This window comes from Macrobrachium nipponense, chromosome 15 (assembly GCF_015104395.2).
Source record: "Macrobrachium nipponense isolate FS-2020 chromosome 15, ASM1510439v2, whole genome shotgun sequence".
Classification (NCBI taxonomy): domain Eukaryota; kingdom Metazoa; phylum Arthropoda; class Malacostraca; order Decapoda; family Palaemonidae; genus Macrobrachium; species Macrobrachium nipponense.
The window spans coordinates 55,536,773-55,557,863 of record NC_087208.1 but is presented as its reverse complement, the minus strand read 5'-3'; the positions used below and the strand labels follow the sequence as shown (position 1 = coordinate 55,557,863).

Sequence of the window (21,091 nt, the reverse complement as noted above, 5' to 3'; positions counted from 1 at the left end):
CATTTGACAGTTTTCCATTTTTTTCGGGGGGCATTTGACAATTTTCCATTTTGGGAGGGGGTGGGCCTTCCATTTGACAGTTTTCATTTGGGGCACCATTTGACAGTTTTCAGTTTTGTTTTGGGGGGGAGCATTGACAGTTTTCCATGGGGGGGGGTGTGGGGGAGCATTTGACAGTTTTCCATTTCGGGGGCATTTGACAGTCCATTTTTTGTTGGGGAGGCATTTGACAGTTTTCCATTTATTGAGGGCATTTGACAGTTTTCCATTTGGGAGGGGATCCATTTGACAGTTTTCCTTGGGGGGCATTTGACATTTTTCCATTTTTTTGGGGGGGAGCATTTGACAGTTTTCCATTGGGGGGTCCATTTGACAGTTTTTCATGGGGGGTTTATTTGACAAGTTTTCAAGGGGGGGGGGGTCCTATTTGACAGTTTTTCATGGGGGGTGGACTTTAACCGTTTTTCATTGGGGGGGTCCATTCGGCAGTTTTCCATTTTTGAAGAGGCATTTGACAGTTCCATTTTTTTGGTGGGGGCGCCATTTGACAGTTTCCCGTTTTAGAGGGATTAAGATACTTTTACCTGCCATACACATTATTCGTTATAAATAACTGATAACTGAAATATAGACGCAGTGAAAATTTATTACTTAAGCGGTTACCCTTTACACCAAGTTGCTGAATAAGTGCGCATGAAGCTTTAAATATTCATTCTGATATAAACTTAGGCAAAGATGTTAATTTAGAATTTTAATTAGATGGTCGATTCTTTGTCTACTGGAGTTTCTCTCTCTCTCTCTCTCTCTCTCTCTCTCTCTCTCTCTCTCTCTCTCTCTCTCTCTCACACACACACACACACACACACACTTATACTTTGCATGTACTTCGAGCTACCACACAAAACACTTGAGAAGTGTACAGGAGGGTCGCGCGGTACTATGAATAAGCATTCTTGTTCCCTTCCCTCGCTATGAGCAAGAGCCCGTGCTGGCATAAAACAACAACCTTCCCCCGCTATAATTCTGATATATCTACCCAAGTTACATTCATTCACTCTTGTCAAGAAGACGAATTTGAAAAATAAACTGCAGACAGCTTTCGAGTGAGCGCATTTATCTCCATGTGAAGTTCGCCGTTTGAAATATCTCCCAAGACCATTATGATACACCATTGATGGATGGGCCGTATCGGGAGAGTATAGTATATGATACGATGATATTATACGTGACGGGCTACTTTTATAATTATATCGACCGTCACTTGTAGCCGAATGTGACGAACGAATCGAAACACGCCCGTCTTAACGGACACGTCGTAATTGCGTCCCGCGCTGGGAGGGGGCGTTTGACATCAATTACTGAAATGTGATATTGAACTTTTTATTGATGGGGCCCTCTCTCTCTCTCTCTCTCTCTCTCTCTCTCTCTCTCTCTCTCTCTCTAGGTTCTGATAAGCGTGATTACACAACACAAGTAATTACCAGGTCTTTTTCATTGTAATGACCCAAGTCTTATTTTTTGGAGGGGGAGACGGCGGCATTGGTAACGAGATATTAATAATATCAATTTCTTTTTGTTTTTTATTTTATTCTTGGTTCATTCGTATATTTACTTAGCTGTTTGTTTAGTGATTTTTATATTTCAGAATAAACTAGTTTTTTCCCTCGTATTCTGCACTTATTCTCTTTCCCCCACCCCCCCCCCCCCCCCCCCTTGGGGGGTGAATTAAACAGTTTAACTAAATGATTTCTTTTCTGAGATGAGGAATGATTATTTGATTTGGCCTTCCACCAAGCCGCGAGTTCGATTCTCGGGCATTCCACTGAGGGGTGAGAGATGTGTATTTCTGGTGATAGAAGTTCACTCTCGACGTGGTTCGGAAGTCACATGAAGCTGTTGGTCTCGTTGCCTGAATAACCACTGGTTCCATGCAACGTAAAAACACCATACAAACAAATACACACGAAAAGTAGCCTATGTACGCCAGTCCCAGTGAATCAGAATATTAATAGGAAGATTCGAATGACACAAAACGCAATTAAGAGTGAATGGAAAAACATTCTTTTAGCCTTCACTTAGATTAAAGACTCTTAAGTATTGGCGAACGCTAATGATTTCCCCATTCTTTTATCTTAAAAGACTTGTGAGTATTTGCGAACGCTAATGAGATCCTATTCTACTTTTAAAAGTAAACCTCAAAAGTGACCTTAACTTGTAGTACTTGTCCTTGGCTGTTTGTGCTATATAAAGGCTAATTGCTTTTAGAGGCCGGACAACAGGTGAATTCTTCAGCTCTCCTCTTTTGTTTTAAATAAACTAGGTTGCTCTCACCCTGACCCAAATTTATGATTAGTTTTCGTCTTGGAAGTTGGTTATGCGTACGGTCCGATATTTTGACCTTGCTAGATTATAAGTTCATGCTGTACTTAATTATTTATTTATTTATTTATTTAGTGTTTGTGTTTAGAGATAATAGATGAATCCAAACTTTATAGTCTGAGTTAAAGTGTAAGCGTTATATTATATATATATATATATTATATATATATATATATATATATCTATATATAATATAAATATATATATATATATATATATATATATATATATATATATATATATATACGGTAGTTGTGACGCCAGATAACTCACAATCAATCAATTATATATATATATATATATATATATATATATATATATATATATATATATTATATTATTATATTATATATATATACATATGTGTGTGTCTGTGCATTGAAGAAAAGACACTACATACCAGATGCGCAAGTGTCTCTTGTGACCAGGGGTTACCACTCAGGTCAAGGCAGGGGCCACTGCATACGTCAGGTCAATAACTTTATGAAGAATTACCACCGTAGTTGGTATTAAGCGGTGCAATCTGGATTTTACCGCAGTGGCAACTGCAATGGCCTTCGGTAACGTAATGCCTGGTGTCCCAAGACAGATGAGCTGTCAGTTAAAGGGTTGTGGACCCATTGTGGAAAGAAATGACCCCCAGAATGCTGAATGCTCGTGTCCTCTTGGAACTAACGGCTACGTCATGAAATTTTCCAGCAAAACGGATGCTGAGATATGAAAATAAAGCATTCTAGCCGTCTTTTGTAGGATGATGGTAACGGAATGAAAGGGGGAAATTGTGGTTAATTGCCCCGTGTGGTATACTGTACTACTTTTGGAAAAAATCAGAAAAGAGTATATTTGTATATATGTTATGTATATGTGCGTGTTTATGCACATATGATTGTTTTGTCATTAATTGTGATATGCGAATACTAATGAAAATATTCCCATTTACTCAACTCTACCACAAATATTGTTAGTACTCATGTTATATATTTCATCATTCCTCCACTTCCTTGAAAACAAAAATGCGTTCGAGTTCACATTGCTAGTTTTTTTGACATTTTGCGCATTTTCAAGGCGATTTACTAACCCCGGCCCCCACCCCACCCTCCTCTCTCTCTCTCTCTCTCTCTCTCTCTCTCTCTCTCTCTCTCTCACCCCAGCACCATCTTTCTATACGTAACGGGCCTTCATTTACTATCCTCCCCATTTCCCCTCCCCCTAACAACCCCTCTCTCCGCCGCCCCCACCCCATCACCATCTTTCTACAGTGACCACTCACCTTTTCGTACACGTAACCCCCCCTCTCACTCTCTCCGCTACCTCAACACCATCACCATCTTTCTACAGTGACCACTCACCTCTTCGTACACGTAACTGGCCTTCATCGAGACGAGAAAGAACACAATGAAGGTCTGGGCTATGATTATGGTCTGCCAAGCCAGTTCCTCTGCCTGGTACTGCTCCCCTAGACTCATCCTGTAGGCCACCAGGTACAGCTCCAAACACAGTGTCACGACCTGCGGTGAATCCAATAAAAATGAAAGTTAAGTATATATCTTAGTTTAACCAGACCACTGAGCTGACTAACAGCTCTCCTAGGGCTAGCCCGAAGGATTAGATATTTTTACATGGCTAGGAACCAACTGGTTACTTATCAACGGGACCTACAGCTAACACTGCCAAAAACCCAGATACCTGTAATTAGTTTCTTATCTGTGTTATACTTCATAATCTGACACTACAGAGCTGCAAGATAATACAGTAAACCCAGATAAACTAAAAACAGTTCTGTTATTGTTATATATACTACATAATCTGTAAAGCATAGCATTACTCAAGAGCTATGTAATAGCACTGCAGAGCCAGCTAACACTACCAAGAACCCAGATAGCCTACATATAATCAGTTCAGTTACCCTTGTATACTGCATAATCTATACAGCATAGCATCACTGAGGAGGCATGGAATACCACTGCAGTTTCGAGCTAACACTACCAAATGTTATATACTAAATAATAAATCCAGTTACCTGTTGTATACTACATAATCTGCAGAGCATAGAATCACTGAAGACCTTCAAGCTAACACAACCAACAACCCAGATAGTCTACCTGTAATCAAGCCAGTTACATGTTATATGCTACATAATCTGTACAGCATAGAATCACTGAAGACCTACAAGCTAACACAACCAAGAACCCAGATAGTCTACCTGCAATCAAGCCAGTTACATGCTATATGCTACATAATCTCTACAGCATAGAATCACTGAAGACCTACAAGCTAACACAACCAAGAACCCAGATAGTCTACCTGTAATCAAGCCAGTTACATGTTATATGCTACATAATCTGTACAGCATAGAATCACTGAAGACCTACAAGCTAACACCACCAAGAACCCAGATAGCCCCGTGGCAATCAGCCCAGTTACCTGCGTGGAGTAAAAGCACTGGAGCGTCGGAGCGAAGAGCTTCTCTGTGAACCTGACCATCTTCACGATGGTCCAGTGGTTCTCGACGAGTTCGGCCATCCCTACGCAGTGGCCCTCAGAGGCCTGGTTGTTCTCCCCGACCTCGACTCCTATGGCTGCTGCTACTGTAGCTGTGATGGCCGAGCAAACTGCGCTCTCCTTCTTGTCCATCCGCCAGATGACTGGAGGCAGTTCGCGTTGGAAATAGTAGTAGTGTAAATTTATTTATATATACAGAAAGTTGTGTAAGGTAAGGGCCTGAATTCAGTGCATATCAGGTAACTGGAGGCAGTTCGCGCTGGAAATAGTAGTAGTGTAATTTTTTTTATATAGATAACAGAAAGTTGTGGAAGGTATGGACGGAATATAGTGCATATTGTGTTATTAGAACCCATGAAAGACATATTCTTTGGAAGCTCGAATTTCAGGTCAGTGACCCCTTGGCTTGTTCCATATAGATATGGTTCATCTTCTGAATAATAGTAATAATAATAATGATAATAATACAACTGTTTGAAAGAGGGTCTTCTTCCTAGAGATTAAAAAATAATGATAATGGAAGAAATGGTAGAGTGGATATAATGCACATTTTAATTACTAAAATACGAATGACTGTAGAGGGAACGAGTATGGTGCACGATATATTTTGTGAATTAAATACAACTGAGGAGGCTATTTAGTTGATACAGTACACCGTATGGCCTAAATGACAGGTAACAGGTAATAGCATTGAGTGAATAGAGTGCATACTGTATTTTGTAGATGCTATATTTCATAGATTTTGGTATAGATACATTTTAACTTACATATTCTAAATTACAAATAACTGAAGTCATTACAATGAAACAGATAAAATTAGGTTGTGTTAAAGGAATCTGTTATTGCAGTGTTGTGGGGCGGTTATTTAAGAAGAAAATTATTTAAAAATTTTTTATTAAAGTTTCTGTCTTGTTTGTATGGAAATAAAAACATGACATTAAATATTAGGGCAGACAAGAAAATGTCCTCCTAAAAGATTATATTATGTAATACGAGTGAGAATATTTCAACATGTCAAATTATACGAGTAAAATACTCAATCAAATTAAGTTTTATAAATAGAAGTTGGAAGAAAAAAAAGGCCCCTCCCCCTTCCCCCCATTCATAGAGCTGAGTCATCAAACTGTGTTAATTGCGAATTCTTATCGAGGGAGAGAGACCTTACTTAAGTAGTATTTTTATCAATCGGAAACTTTCTATGAGGTTGTAATTAGGGCCGAAGTACTTGAAGCATTGTTTGCACAATTTGAAGTCTTTCAACTCGGCTTCGTATCGAATTTTGCTTTCGTAGCTTTGTACTTTAGGGGATTTTGAATGTGTTTTCCTATTTTGCTTACTCTGGGAGTAAGCCTACAAACTGCTTTTCTTGGGGGGGAGGTGGTTCTGGGGTAGGAAACCCTATAGAAAACCTAAAATGGTCTGAAAAAGGAATTTCGCGTTGAGTTAGAAACACAGGAATTTTAGGATAGGATATTTATGATTTTATCAGAATGAAAATGTAAAAAAATAATGTTTATGTTAAACAGGATAGAAAAATTATTTCCAATATAAAATGTAGCGTATTTATTTTAATTTTCGTTGGTGAAACAACGCTCTATTTGGCCGTGGATTTTAGCATGCGCCCCGAATAAGCTGTAGGTCGGGTCACACCTAGTTTATGTTTATAATTGTAATTTGCATTATATTTATAATGAATAGTCCAGCAAGATTTCATAGTCTTGAAAGTTCCTTTTAGAATTTTTGTACCTTTATTCTTGAACACAAACCCCGCAGGAAGTTAATGCCGTCATTCTTTTTTTTTTTTTTTTTTTTTTACTGTACCTCCGTTCATGTTCTCTATCTTACATCTTACTCTCCACCCTCTCCTTACAACTGTTGCAAAATGCAACTACGAGGTTTTCCTCCTGTTACACCTTAGCATCATTTTGCCCTCAGTTTCCCCTTTCAGCTCTGAATGACCTCGTAGGTCCCACTCCTAACCAACACAAACGGATATGCGTACTTACACAGACATAAGGAGACATTTCTAATTTAATGCTGTATAAAAGAATACAACACATTAAAATAGTATGCCAGTCCCAGAGTAATATTTTAATGTTAACATATCAGAGACCCATCAGACATCTCTACTGTTTCTGTAAAGGGGAAACTTCATTTACATCATGGTATCTACTATACTCGGTTTTTTCCATCTGTTCACCCGCCTGTGGTGTTTGCGTATGGTAACACTGCGTCCCGGGCTTTAGATAGTTACGCTATGTGTAAGTTTTAGGTAAATAAAAGGATATCTGGGTGTACATTTGCAACTGAAAAGTGTTTTAATAATTTACTGTATGCGAATTACACCGTTAATATTCGAAATAGGATATTATTATGATTGTTGAATGTAAGATGAATGTAACTATCTAAAGCCCGGGACGCAGTGTTACCATACGCAAACACCACAGGCGGGTGGACAGGTGGAAAAAAACAGGGTATAGTAAATATATCTAGTCCAGTAGACTTGTATACTCGAAAATGCGGCCTCTCCGTCATCACCAGCCTTGATGAAATTGACTGGTGTGAATATTATTATTATTATTATTATCAAGGCTTCCCTTCATAATGATGATGATATTTGCATCCTTGGCCGCCCGTTCCGTCTTGTTGGTTTTCCAGGGCGGGTGTGTATACATATATGCCCAGTGTCAACTATGGGTGCTTTTGCAGTTTTCGCCCGGTTTTTTTTTTTTTTCTTTTCATTCCTTAATTTTCGGTCGTTCACACATTCGGGGTATCCTATATTTATTTATTTTTTTATTTATCTGTTTGTTTGTTTACTGATTTATCTTATTTGTTTGTCTTTGTTTGTTTGTTTGCTTGTTTTTCAGAGGGAGGGACGTTTCCTAGCCTTGATATCAATTCTTCCTGTTTACCGGTTTATTGTTGTTTACCGGTTTATTGTTAACTTAGTGTTTGTTGCTCATTAATGGATAGTTAAATAGCATCATTCTGTGTGTGTGTGTGTGTGTTACTGTCAGTAATGTAGTGTGTGAAATCGTTAACAATGCCTGTTAATAATACGCAGTCAAACGGAGCTCTCTCGTCAGTGTAAAATTGCTTTAGGAAAATCAGATAAATTTCAACCAGGGAATGGCCAGATGCTTCGATCGATATCTTCGAAGGCATTATTATTCTTTTCAACAAACGAATAGCGGCTAACGATTTGGTTCCTCAGTATGTTGCCATGTGACGACACATGGCAACATAACACGAATACCTTCGCCAGGTCATGCAGTACCCTTCTCTGTCAACGTAGACGAAATACGAAGTTTGACAGTGAGCTGTCAAATTGATTCCTATTGCATTAAGCACCAAATTTCTTTTAAAAAAACCTTATTTTATAATGGGAGAATTGATTTCAGAGGCAACAGATCATCAAATCATCATCGTGAAAAAATATTGAGAATGGGTCACCCGTCTATTTTTTTTTTTCTTATAAATTTCGTCGAAATCTGCTGGTAGCAAGCGGAAACGTTATCTACTTTATACACTTCCCTCTTCGTTGTTTTTTTGCGAATAGGAGCTTATAATATAATATAATATACTCACAGTCCATCGTTTTGTTGAGCTCCTCCTTCCACTGGTGAAAGACGTTGTACAGGACGTGGCAGGCTGTCACAAACACGAATAAGGCTCCTTTGTACACGACGTACAAGTGGCCGATCAGGATTCCCACCATCAGCCTCAGTACCTGTAAAAGACGGGACTCAGTACCCGTAAGAGACGGGCTTCAGTGTCTGTAAAAGACAGACCTCAGTACCTGTAACATACGTGTCTCAGTACCTGTAAAACATGGGCCTCAGCACCTGTAAGAGATGGGCTTCAGTATCTATTATAGATGGGACTCAATCTATAAAAGATGGGGCTTCATTACCTGTAAGAGATGGGACTCAGTACCTGTGAGAGATGGGCCTCAGTACCTATGAGAGACGGGTCTCAGTACCTGTAAAACCTGTAAGAGATGTGACTCAGTACCTGTAAAAGACGGACTTTAGTACCTGTAAGAGACGGGCCCGTTGATGTAGCGTTCGGGAAAGTTATAGGTTTGATTTGGTTCCATTTCTGTCGTGTCGAAGGAGAGGCTGTGGGGACAGGGATCCAGGTATAAAATTGATACACAGGAAAATAGTGTTAATGGAAGTATATCTTTGACAGTAATGAGTAACACTCGCCAGCGTCAAGATTCCTCAAGCGCCACTTACCGTCATGCTGAATATGTCCCTCTTGAGCCACTCCTCGGGAATGAGGAGGAACACCTTCGCCAGGGCGTCTTCCACCCCGACGAGAGTGTCGCCCCCGAAGGCACTGGCAATCAGCACAAGCACGATGAAGGTGTAGAGGAAAATGGCCAGAATGGACGTGCTTCTCCTGAGCCCCTTGGCCGGGTCGAGTCCCGTCCTCCGGGCGATGGCCTGCCACTCGTCCAGGTAGGAGCAGAACGAGTTCCGGTGGCAGAGGAGGTAGAAGATCTCGACCCAGGCGTTCAGGAGGCACCCGACGATGATGATGACCGTCAGGAGTTCGATCTCGTGGCTGGTCGACTTACCCAGGAAGTCGCACTCGGTGAACAGCCTCCCTAGACCGATGCCAGTGGTGACCAACAGGATGTTGAACCAGGCGAAGATGACGCAGGTGTGCATGGCTGAGAAAGTGAGCCACCGGAACTCGTAAGTCCCGGTTGCCTTGTTGTAGTGCATGGGTATGGTGCCCATGACCTTCAGGGTAATGCGCATGAGGAACAGGCTGCGGAAAATGTTCTGGTGTTGGTTGGACGCGTTCTCCTTGCCCTCCTCCTCCTCATCCCCCTCTTCTTCGGGGGTCGTGGTCTCGCTAGGCGAGACGTTGATCTTCCAGATGCCCCCAGAGGTGACCCATCCTAGGGGCACCTCGGCCGTCGATGGAACGCAGTCCAGGATGTTCTTGCTCTTCTTCTTTCTCGCGGGCAAGGGCATTTGGTCAGTCTTAACGTTGAACCCAGCGAAGCCAAAGTGTGTCTACTCTGAAGCAGGGGTTTACAGGCATCAAAAATATGAAGTCAGTAGTGCGCGTGATTGTGTCGCTTTGTGCGTCACGGCAATCCTCCGATCTGTTAAAGAATCCAGCCTAAGAAATAAGATTTAACTTGATACATGTACTTAACTTGGAATGAATAGGGATTACTATTAACTATCGTTTGTGCGGATGTGGTAATACCCAGTGAGTCCTGGTAATACCCCCTCGTTTCGTGCTAGAAGCAGAGGTTATTAGAATGTAAAATGTCCAGAGAAGTTAGCGTTTATATTTCACAAAATAGAACACTTATACTTCCTGTAAGTGTTGCTTTTTTCTAGCAAAGTTGTTTAATATAAAATACCACATCTTGTCGCAACATTATTGCTAGTTACCTCTCATATTCTTGGTTGGAGAGAGAGAGAGAGAGAGAGAGAGAGAGAGAGAGCAATCTATGAGGCGCATTTGAAATTATGAATCTTATCATCACGGGTAAAAAATATTAATACAAATCTCAATTACATTTCTTAAAGGGAACAATTCCAATTAAATAAATGTGCTGGTTTCCCTTTAATATTAACATTATTTAGGAAAAGCACAAATTGAATGATTTCGTTAACACTTTCTCTCACTGGCGTGATGCCTAAAATAAAGATTAAAAAACCAGCCTTTGTTACGCAACTAATAACTTTAACATTTGAAAATAAAAAAAAATTAAGGACCCACTATAACTGGTTCATTAAGGATTCCTTGGAGATCCCTATGCTAGAGGTTTAGTTTGGCGGCGCTGATTGGCGGGAGCGCCTACCTCCGGACCAATCCAATCAGCGGCCAAACCAAAACAAACGTCTGTAAGAATAAGCCTCACCAGAATCTACCTTAATGAATCAGTTATAGTCACACAAATCAGCTTTTAAAAGTGAATAAATCGCAAACAAAGAAAAGTCACCGGGAATTTTGCATCATCACAATCCATAATTTTTCCAACAAGGGAAAACTGAAGGAGTGACAAAAATAATTGCAATATTCAGTTTTAAAAAGGATATCGGCCATAATTTTTTGTAAATGCAGTCAAATATTATCTATTTTGTCTGATTTCCAGTTTAACGCTTGCAATATAGAAAGAAAATTTTATGCTTAGTCTTACACAATTTCACATGCTTGCAATATTGCAAGAGAATTTTATGTTATGTCATACACAATTTCACACGCTTGCAATATTGCAAGAAAACTTTCTGTTTTTTCTTAAACAATTTTACACGCTTGCAATATTGCAAGAGAATTTTGTTTTGTCTTACACAATTTCACACACTTGCAATATTGCAAGAAAACTTTGTTTTGTCCTAAACAATTTCACACGCTTGCAATATTGCAAGAGACTTTTGTTTTGTCTTACACAATTTCACGCACTTGCAATATTGCAATAAAATTTCATGTTTTGTCTTACACAAATTCACACACTTGCAATATTGCAATAAAATTTCATGTTTTATCTTATACAAATTCACATGCTTGCAATATTGCAAGATAATTTTATGTTTTGTCTTACAGTTTCATATGCTTGCAATATTGCAAGGAAACTTTGTGTTTTGTCTTAAACAATTTCACAGGCTTGCAATACTGCAAGATAAGTTTGTTTTCTCTTACACAATTTCAAATGCTTGCAATATTGTAATAAAATTTCATGTTTTGTCTTACACAATTTCACAAATCCGTGTACTTGTCATATTTCCTTTCAACTGCACTGGCGTATTAATTCCATTTACGTTGTCTGTTACATCCCTTTGCTTTTTAATGTCCTTCAGAATAATAATAATAATAATAATAATAATAATAATAATAATAATAATAATAAAAACAAAATGAACTGGACAACTCTGCAAATCAGACCCTCAACTTCCGCCCACCTCCACCCGCCAATTCCCGCATCACGTGCCTTAGCGAACTCCCGCTAGGTACGGCATCGTGTGGGCGGGCCTTGATCGCTGAGGAAGCCACGCCCACCTGGCACCCATCCTGCGCCTTAACCGTAATATACTACCTGTTACCTGGTTGGATCCAGAGGCGTGGGTGTTCGTGAAAAAGGAGGGTATTACAAACAGTGACTCAGCGGAAGAGAATCAGTTAGAAATTGTGGCACTTGTTGCCGTAAGTTTTGTTGATGTTTATGATACTGCCCACCTCTCTCTCTCTCTCTCTCTCTCTCTCTCTCTCTCTCTCTCTCTCTCTCTCTCTCTCTTTCAGATCCAGATGTGTTCTTAGAAATAAGGAAAAGGCATCCTATTTTGCTAATGTTTCATAATTTTTCAGAACTCTCTCTCTCTCTCTCTCTCTCTCGTTTTTGGCACATTGCCATTTTGGAATATTTTTGTATAGATTTATAGACTTTTGGCACACATGCCAAGCACTGGGGCAACTAAGGCCACTCAGCGCTAAAGCGAAAATTGACAGTGAAAAGGTTTGAAAGGCGAAAGCTCCCTACACGTGCTGTTAAGGACTCCTCGACCTGGAATTATAGTGTGACCTTGAACCAAAGTGACCTTGAAAGGTGTACTGGCTTGTCAATTATCGGAGCGTCCTTCCGTAGCAACAGTGTATCGATAGGGTACGACCCTAGTAGCAATTATGGAATAACAATGCGTGCTATTGAGCTTAAGGAGAGAGTCTTCCTCACTGTTGTGTTGATCTTAAGAATAGTATCTTCCCCACTTTTGTGTTGAGCTTAAGAATAGTGTCTTCCTCACTGGGCTATTGAGCTTAAGGAGAGTCTTCCTCACTGTTGTGTTGCGCTTAAGGACTCTTCCTCACTGTTGTGCTATTGAGCTTAACGAGAGAGTCTTCCTCACTGTTGTGTTGAGCTTAAGGAGACTTTTTCTACTCCTATGTCCAATTGGGTTCAATAGAGTTGTTCCTCCCTTTCTGTTCTGTAGAGCTTAATAAGAGTTTTTTCACCCCCAATGTTCAATTGAGTTTATTAGTTTTCTTTTACCCTTCTTCTTCAGAGGTGAAGGAGAGTTGTCCCTCCCCCGTTTTTCCACTGAGGCAAACAAGAGTAATTTTTCTCAATCGGTGCAGTTGAGCTAAAAGAGGCCAATTTTTTTTTCATTGCTGTTGAGCCGAGAAAGTTTTCTTCTCCAAATATTTCTTAACTTTCAGCCACATTTCTCAATATCATTTCATTCGTAGAGAAATAAGGGTGTGAAATAAACAAATTAGTTGATCTTTATGTTTTATTTACGAAACATAAGTTAAAACATGAATAGTAAAATGCAGTAATGACATTAGATGAATCAAGTTTTTTAAAGGCTACTCCAACTGCCTATCAAAGGCAGTTCTAGCATTTTTAGACAACTTTATGTTTGAAAAGATATCACAGGACTAATATGTTTGATGATTAAAAAAAGGGGGGTGGGGAGTATGATGAGTATGAAAGCTGAACACTTACAAAGCGTCGATAAATTATGAGAAAAATATATTTGGTATATTTTCACGAGGAATGATATTTATGATAAGCATTATATGATTGATGATGTAGATATACCTTCCAAATTTACTTTTTTGTAGATATAATTTAGTCAACTTCCTCCATTCGGGACATGTCCTCGTCCTCGCCCTCAAGAGGAGGCATGTCGTCCATTGGGCTGATGTCATCTGGAATACCGGCAACGTCTTCATCGTCAATGCCGAGACCCAAGCCAATCATTCTGTAGATCCTAGCAGCGTGAACACCAGGGTCCTCCAGGTTGAAGCCGGAGGCCAGAAGAGCTGTCTCGAAGAGCAGCATGACAAGATCTTTCACAGATTTGTCATTCTTGTCAGCGTCTGCCTTCTGTCGGAGGTTTTCGATGATTGTGTGATCCGGGTTGATCTCAAGGTGCTTCTTGGCAGCCATGTAGCCCATGGTGGAGGCATCCCTAAGGGCCTGAGCTTTCATGATACGTTCCATGTTGGCTGTCCAGCCATACTGAGAAGTCACAATGCAGCATGGGGATGTCACCAGTCTGTTGCTCACCACAACCTTCTCAACGCGCTTGTCTAGAATATCCTTCATCACCTGGGAAGAGTAAAATGTTAACATGAGTGTTACATATAGAAAAGTATGTAGTCATTTGAATATGTAAAAGTTCAGTTGCCCCCAACAAATGTATGTATGAAACAAAATGAAAAGTATAATCTTTACTAACTCGCATGCTTTTATAGCACTGATATCTTAGAATTACAGGTATCAGAATCATAAGGATGCTGTTATAAGAAAGAAACAAGATTGAAAATGCTATGTGGAAATTACCTTGCATAGATTTTCCAGTCTCTTTTTCTGCTCTTCACTCTTCTTCTTCTCTTCTTCATCTTCTGGGAGCTCCAGTCCTTCCTTAGTGACAGAGATCAGCTGCTTTCCATCATACTCCTTTAGCTGCTGGATGCAGTATTCATCAATGGGGTCAATCATGTAGATGACCTCAAAACCTCCCTTCTTGACCCTCTCTACAAATGCTGAATTAGAAACTGAATCCCTGCTCTCGCCTGTGATGTAGTAGATCTGTTTCTGGTTTTCCTTCATGCGAGAGACATAGTCCTTAAGGCTGCTCATCTCATCTCCTGAGGCAGATGTGTAGAAGCGGAGAAGTTCAGACAATTTCTTGCGATTGGTTGAATCTTCATGAATACCAAGTTTAATATTCTTTGAGAAGTTTTCATAGAACTTCTTGAAAGAATCTTTGTCTTCCATGAGCTCCTCAAACAGTTCCATGGCTTTCTTCACCAAATTCTTGCGGATAACCTTGAGGATCTTGTTTTGCTGCAGCATCTCACGAGAAATGTTAAGAGGCAAATCTTCAGAATCAACTACACCACAGATGAAGTTAAGGTATTCAGGAATGAGGTCTTCACAGTTGTCCATAATGAAGACTCTACGCACATAGAGCTTGATCTTATTCTTTTGTTTCCTGTTTTCAAACAGATCAAAAGGTGCTCTGCGGGGCACAAAGAGGAGGGCCCGAAATTCGAGCTGACCTTCAACGCTAAAGTGCTTTGTAGCCAAATGATCTTCCCAATCATTTGTGAGGGACCTATAGAATTCACCATACTCTTCCTCAGAGATGTCGTCAGGGTTCCTGGTCCACAGTGGCTTGGTTTTGTTGAGTTCTTCATCTTCAGTATACTTCACTTTGATTGTTTTCATTTTCCTTGCCTTCTCAACACCATCTGCAGCTTCATCAGCACCAACATCTTCCACCACTGGTTTATCATCGGTCACCTTAGAGACCTCTTCTTCCTTCTGTTCCTCCTCCTCATCATCTGGTACTTGCTGTCGTGTGAAAAGTAAAGAAAATATTGATTACTAACTATGTTTCTGGTGATGCACTGACATTTATTGAAAAAGAACTCTGTATCAAGACAGATGGTTTGAGAGGTGTTGAGATAAGGGAAGTGAATAAATTAATAGCCTGATCCTCCCTACCTTTTCCCTTTCCTTCTCTACTAGGAGTCTGATGGGGTAACCAATGAACTGTGAGTGTTTCTTGACCACCTCCTTGATACGACGCTCCTCCAGATACTCTACTTGATCCTCCTTCAGGTAAAGTGTGATCTTTGTACCACGTTGCAGTGGCTGACCTGAGGAAGAGAGAAGAGGTGATTAATGCTAATATTATGCTATGTGTTTCATGAAGTTTGTGTAAGGTCAACCTCAGCAGCCCAATTTTTTTTTACAGATACTGCTTTAAGCTATCATTCTCCTGACCTGATAGGCTGTATGGGGTGACTCTGCAATCTAGCTGAATGGTTTCTGTCATATGCCCTTTTTGCATTATACAAAATGGTATTATGTGGAAAGAGGTTTTCTAGATTTTGTGTAGCTGTTCAACTACAAGGTAGCATTTTCTAAGAAGAGATCGACCTACCTTTGTCTGGCCTGATTGTGAAAGAGCCACCAGCGGCCGACTCCCAAGTGTACTGTTCGTCATCATTGTGCTTGGAAGTGACCACGACCCTGTCAGCAACGAGGTAAGCGGAATAGAAGCCGACACCAAACTGACCAATCATGGAGATATCGGCGCCGGCCTGCAGGGCTTCCATGAAAGCCTTCGTGCCGGACTTGGCAATGGTACCCAGGTTGTTGACGAGATCGGCCTTCGTCATGCCGATGCCAGTGTCCATGATGGTCAGGGTCCTGTCATTCTTGTCGACCTCAATCCTGATGTGGAGGTCCTTTCCGCTCTCCAGCCTGGAAGGGTCCGTCAGGGACTCGTAACGGATTTTGTCCAGGGCATCTGAGGAGTTGGAGATGAGCTCACGAAGGAAGATCTCTTTGTTGCTGTAGAAGGTGTTGATGATCAGGGACATCAGCTGAGCAATCTCAGCCTGGAAGGCGAAGGTCTCGGTCTCGTCGTTCATGTCTTCAGGCATCTGAGGAAGAAGCAAATGGTTGGGGTCAATAGATTGAGGCTTGTGGGTCATGTCTGCGAGACTGACACGTGGGGTGAACTGTGACCTCTCATTTGTCAGTATCATGAAAACATTCATAATTAAGGCAAATATTTATCATACTGGGCATCTTGCATTAGATTTCATATTCAAGAGTGTTTATAAACTGATTTTATTTTTTTTTTTTTTACTTTATATGCAATGAAATATTTCAAAGAATGACCTCAAGGCTCCGTAAGAAAGCTATGCATGCCTTTAAGCAGACAAGAAGTTTAGAAATATTTAAACCATTGGTAACTGGGGATGGATAAAGAAAAGAAAAAATTACTACGCAGAATCTAGCATAGTCGTGATTCCCTTGACTGACCCAACGCCAAGAGGCGAGGTTGCCGAACAAGAATATCTTCAGCAAATCTATACTTACGCAACCCGAGGCATTTTACGTTAGCTACATGAAAAGCTTTCCTATTTCACTTGCCAATAAATTCTTTGGCCATTCATCTATTTTTTTCTCAAGTGCAGGATCAGATTAACGAGAGAGAGAGAGAGAGAGTGGCGTTTTAAATTAACAAAAACCGGGGTAGCGTTCGCGGCATACCAAGCACAGTGTTAAAAAATGTATCAGAGAAACCACTACTTGTTACATAACACACGTGACAGTAGTCATGCGTCGACTGAGTTAATCTAGGTTAGTAATAGAACACCTGGTATAATTGTGACAAGGATGGAGTGCCTTGGGTGTAACGAGACTAACCATATTTCCTGTAGGAGGGCGAGATGGAATTAGAGCATTAGCGAACGAGCAAAGGCGAAGCTCAAATATGGCGGCAGCCAGCATGCCTCTCGTGGAGGGCGTGGGGTGTGGATGCTGCTATATTTATATGCTTGTGGGGCTATAGGTAGGGGCGTCCTATAGATATAGACCCAGAGCTCCTATGTGGGTGGGGGCATTCATGCTAATTGTATTTAATCATTTCTGGTTAAGACGTTGTATTATTTCTAGTTAAAACTGGGAATTTATTAACTATATATATTAAACAGGTGAAAGTTTCATTGTTGCATGGTTTGGCATTCTCTTGCAAAGTGGGTTTAGATAGTCGATATATAATGTATAAGCAACAGATATTTCGTAAAATGGTAAAATGATTTAACATTGCGATATAGGCATGACGCATGGGAAGGTAAAATCCTTGCAAAATCGAGGTAAAATTAGACGAGAATGCGAGAGGCGAGTAGAAGCGAAGAACAGAAAACGGAGGGAAACACCCCCACTAGCATAAGGAAATTTGTGGGGGGGTTACTACGCCAAGTCTGCGCTGTCTGAAAATAACCAAGAGAATGAAGCGTGGAGGCCATGTGTTCTTTCCCGAACATTACGGCAAGAACGAGGTCCACTCCCCTCCCCCAACCTCCCGGACTTCTTACAGCTGGCTGGGTATCTTATATCCACGGTCCAGATAGAACCGTGCTTATATCAATGAATATTTGACGCTAAAATGAGTTTCTTTTAAATTTTAATCGTCGCTCTCAGTATGTTTCAAAGCAGCGAGGTTCTTGTATACTATTACAGCTCTTTAATTTCATCTAATGAATTTTAATATTGCGATATAGCAATTATTTAATGTGTGAAATTGAGGAAATTGGGGAAAAAAGAAATACGTGGAAATAATGGCGCACTTGACACGGGCTTAAACGGTAATTTGTTTCGATAACAAAGATTCTTGATAATTAACAAACGTATTCGTTCTGTTCTGCGAGACAATTAGCAGTCGCGCAGTGATATGGTATGCTATTTATAGAACTGCTGTATCCATTGCTGAAGTATAAAGTTCAGCAGATAATCTATGTCACAATATCTTACTACTTATATATAACTAGAGGTTATTATAAATCCTTGTTCAGCATCAATAATACACACTATCGTAAACCTCGATAAAACACAATGATCAGAAAAATTAAATGGTATTGGGTTATCGTCCTTTATGTGTTTGTATAATTTAAGCCAAAAACCAGTTAAATCCAAAATGATGACCAAATTTCCATCCTAAAAAACACATGATGGCATTGATCCGAATTTGATCGCATTATGAATTTCCTACAGGTAAGAAAATGAAAAAGAAAATTAAACTAAAACTATAGTGACAGCAGACTCAGACACACGTGTTCTTCAGTAGTCAATGGTTCTAATTATCTCTCATTAGCGAATGGTGTCGACCGGCTCCCGTATACCTTGAGAGAGAGCGCTCGTTGGAACACCGGATTGTTTAACACACCAAAATATTTCTTATTTCTTTTCACCATCTAAGCACCGTTAAAACCAACACATTAATAATAGCTACAGTTGTGGGTTAAAGTCTAGCGGACAGTTATTGAAATGCTTGATATGAAAAGGATAACTTGAAGTCATTCAAAACTGTATATAATGAGAAACATTTGGTTGAAGAAGTCTTACCTTGAATGAGTTCACTGAACACTTAAAACTCTCAGAAGATTCAACTTGCCTACGAGGCCCAAAAGTCTCGGTAGTGAGTGCCTTGTGCTAGAGGCAGCAGCTGCGTTGCTTTGTAGTGCTTTGCCGGTATCTGAGAGTGCCAGTGCCACCGCTGAGATTTAAATACCCCAGGTCGTACCCCCTGATGCCCAAATTGCCAGATACACCCTGATGGAAAATTCCGTTACGGTCATTTCTAGAACCATCACGTTTTTAAAATTAGCCTTGCGTATTTGTTATATTGCATCTGTATAAAGGTGTCAACTTTGGTAAATCATATGTATAAAGAAGCATAGTTTACTCAGAATATTGGAAAGAAAATGTTGTCACTTGTCACCCTAAGATTTCCTTCATCACTCAAGAAAGGAAACTTCGAAAAATCCTTAGGAAGTATATCCCAGGACGTGAGGGAACTTGGACAAGGCTATAATAATGGGCCTTTCATACATCGCTTCTTCGAACATTCGTTTAAAAGCGAGAAAATAACGAAACCAAATTTGCTTTCGGCAACCGACATCCGCCTCAGCTTCGACACTCTTCGGGAAACTTCTAGAACCTTCGTGAGAATTGGCCGGAAGTTATGTCACGGTGTTGCCTGTTTTGCCTCCCTTCTCGGCCTCTCTGCGACCTCTATAGAAAAAAATCTCTGCCGTCGAGTTGTATTAGTTTTTACGGTGCTTTGATGTCATTCATTGCTGAATATAACACTTCATGTGTTGTATTATTTTAGCACGTGAGGTTTCCTCACTTTCAACATTATTGGACTCACGATACCTCTCTGAAAAGACGTAAGACATAAGACTAATGATACGGTATATTTATACCATATGTATATAAATATACAATCAAAATGAGGGACATTAGATTTCAGTGCCATTTTCGTCTTCTAGTGGGACAGGATTTATTTTCTATTTTTAAAATGAAATAGGTATCGTGGTGTCTATAAAAGTGTCTATAATGTGAATGCGAAATTACAAAACGTTACAATTTGCTGACACGATAAATGTTAAGGTAAATTATTGTGATTTTTTTTAACCCTGTGTATAATCACCCGTTAACTGTTATTTCTTAATGCTACAGAAATCTCGTGATTGACAAGGCTAGCGTTCTATTAATATTCAGTTTATGAGACTAATTCTTGCTCGGGAAAGCTGCCTTTGTTCACAGCCAAGGTATACATAAAACTTGCTCCTTTGTTATAAGTTGAACTGAAATGTTTACTGAATTACAACAAACTGTAGTTTACCAGATGATGGATGCTTGCATTGTCTAAAATTATCACTGACTTGGCTGATTCCTCACGTTGGGAACACAAACGCTATAGACTTGAAATTTAGCTTTGAAAGAAAAAAAAAGGTTGGAATGTATTTAGGCTAATCGTAATGGCAAAATGCTTATCAAACTCAGGAAACCCATATCAGACAGAAATTACCTCATTTTACGTACTCTGTCTTATAAGTACTACATAACTTTCCATCTTGTATATATGATAAGTGCATATGACAAAAACCATTCAGCTATATTGCAGAGCCACCCCATATAGCCAGCCAGCTCAGGAGAATGAATGATAGTCCAAGGCAGTATCTGTTTAAAAATTAAGTTCTTGCAACAAGGAGCTACCTTCAGAGTATTGCATACAATATTTACAGCATATTTATTGATACTCCCATATTCTTGGAACAAGCTACTTTGTCAATAAGTCCTGGCTATTGATAAGAGCAGTGGAATGATCAGATTTTCAAATGATATTAGAAACTTCTGAGTACCTGGATTAGATAGGATAAGAGTGTTTATATGCATTAGACTGAGTATACTCTTTCTACCCCGTTTCATATGGCCAATGCTCGCATTTTACAGTTCCCAGTAATATGAAGCAATACAGAAACCAAGATTCCAATGAAGGTAAACAAAGAAATGTTGTAAACAAAGGAAAGTTGTAACGAAACATAGACAAAACGCTGTTGGAGAAAGAGAAATATAGAGCTAGTACTACAGACACTAGGTTTTCGCCACAAGAAATCATGAAAGGGGCAGATCAAGCAAAATTAATTCCTAGAGAAATTGGCTAGTTTACGAACAAGGCCAGAAGCCCTAAACTGAAAAATCTCATAAGAAGGATAACTATACAGAAATAAGGTAAGAAATTGGCAGTAGATTGTGCCTTCAAAACCTTCATTGATGGTCAGAAAAAAGACAAAGGCTTCATAAAGCTCTTAGTTTTAGCCAAGGACCTTCATTTCAGCAAAACTATAGGCATTAGGTCAG

At 39.8% G+C, this 21,091-nt stretch overlaps 2 protein-coding genes across 2 annotated transcripts in view; both read right to left on the bottom strand.

Moving 5' to 3' along the window:
* LOC135226876 (uncharacterized) overlaps window positions 1-10,019 on the bottom strand; it is a 16,940-nt gene extending 6,921 nt beyond the window's left edge. Inside the window, exons 1-4 of the mRNA XM_064266569.1 lie at window positions 9,126-10,019; window positions 8,473-8,614; window positions 4,804-5,024; window positions 3,729-3,887 (exon numbers count right to left, since the gene is read on the bottom strand). Of these exons, the coding sequence (XP_064122639.1) occupies window positions 3,729-3,887; window positions 4,804-5,024; window positions 8,473-8,614; window positions 9,126-9,875 (1,272 nt within the window). The 5' untranslated portion in view covers window positions 9,876-10,019. The remainder of the gene's footprint in view (window positions 1-3,728; window positions 3,888-4,803; window positions 5,025-8,472; window positions 8,615-9,125) is intronic.
* Window positions 10,020-13,128: 3,109 nt separating this feature from the next.
* LOC135194959 (heat shock protein HSP 90-alpha-like) lies at window positions 13,129-18,941 on the bottom strand. The gene is made up of 5 exons (XM_064221195.1): window positions 18,788-18,941; window positions 15,813-16,317; window positions 15,371-15,525; window positions 14,201-15,217; window positions 13,129-13,966 (listed from the first exon to the last, which is right to left on the bottom strand). Exons 2-5 carry the CDS (start codon window positions 16,315-16,317, stop codon window positions 13,484-13,486), a joined length of 2,160 nt encoding a protein of 719 aa, XP_064077265.1. The 5' UTR covers window positions 18,788-18,941; the 3' UTR covers window positions 13,129-13,483.
* Between the last annotated feature and the right edge of the window lie 2,150 nt (window positions 18,942-21,091).

Excerpts from the sequence above, each read along its gene's own strand:
- LOC135194959 (XM_064221195.1), bottom strand. The coding sequence starts at position 16,317 with ATGCCTGAAGACATGAACGACGAGACCGAGACCTTCGCCTTCCAGGCT. Across the intron at positions 15,526-15,812 it reads CACAATCAGGCCAGACAAAG|GTCAGCCACTGCAACGTGGT; the intron begins GTAGGTCGATCT and ends TCTCTTCCTCAG. Across the intron at positions 13,967-14,200 it reads GACTGGAAAATCTATGCAAG|GTGATGAAGGATATTCTAGA; the intron begins GTAATTTCCACA and ends TACTCTTCCCAG.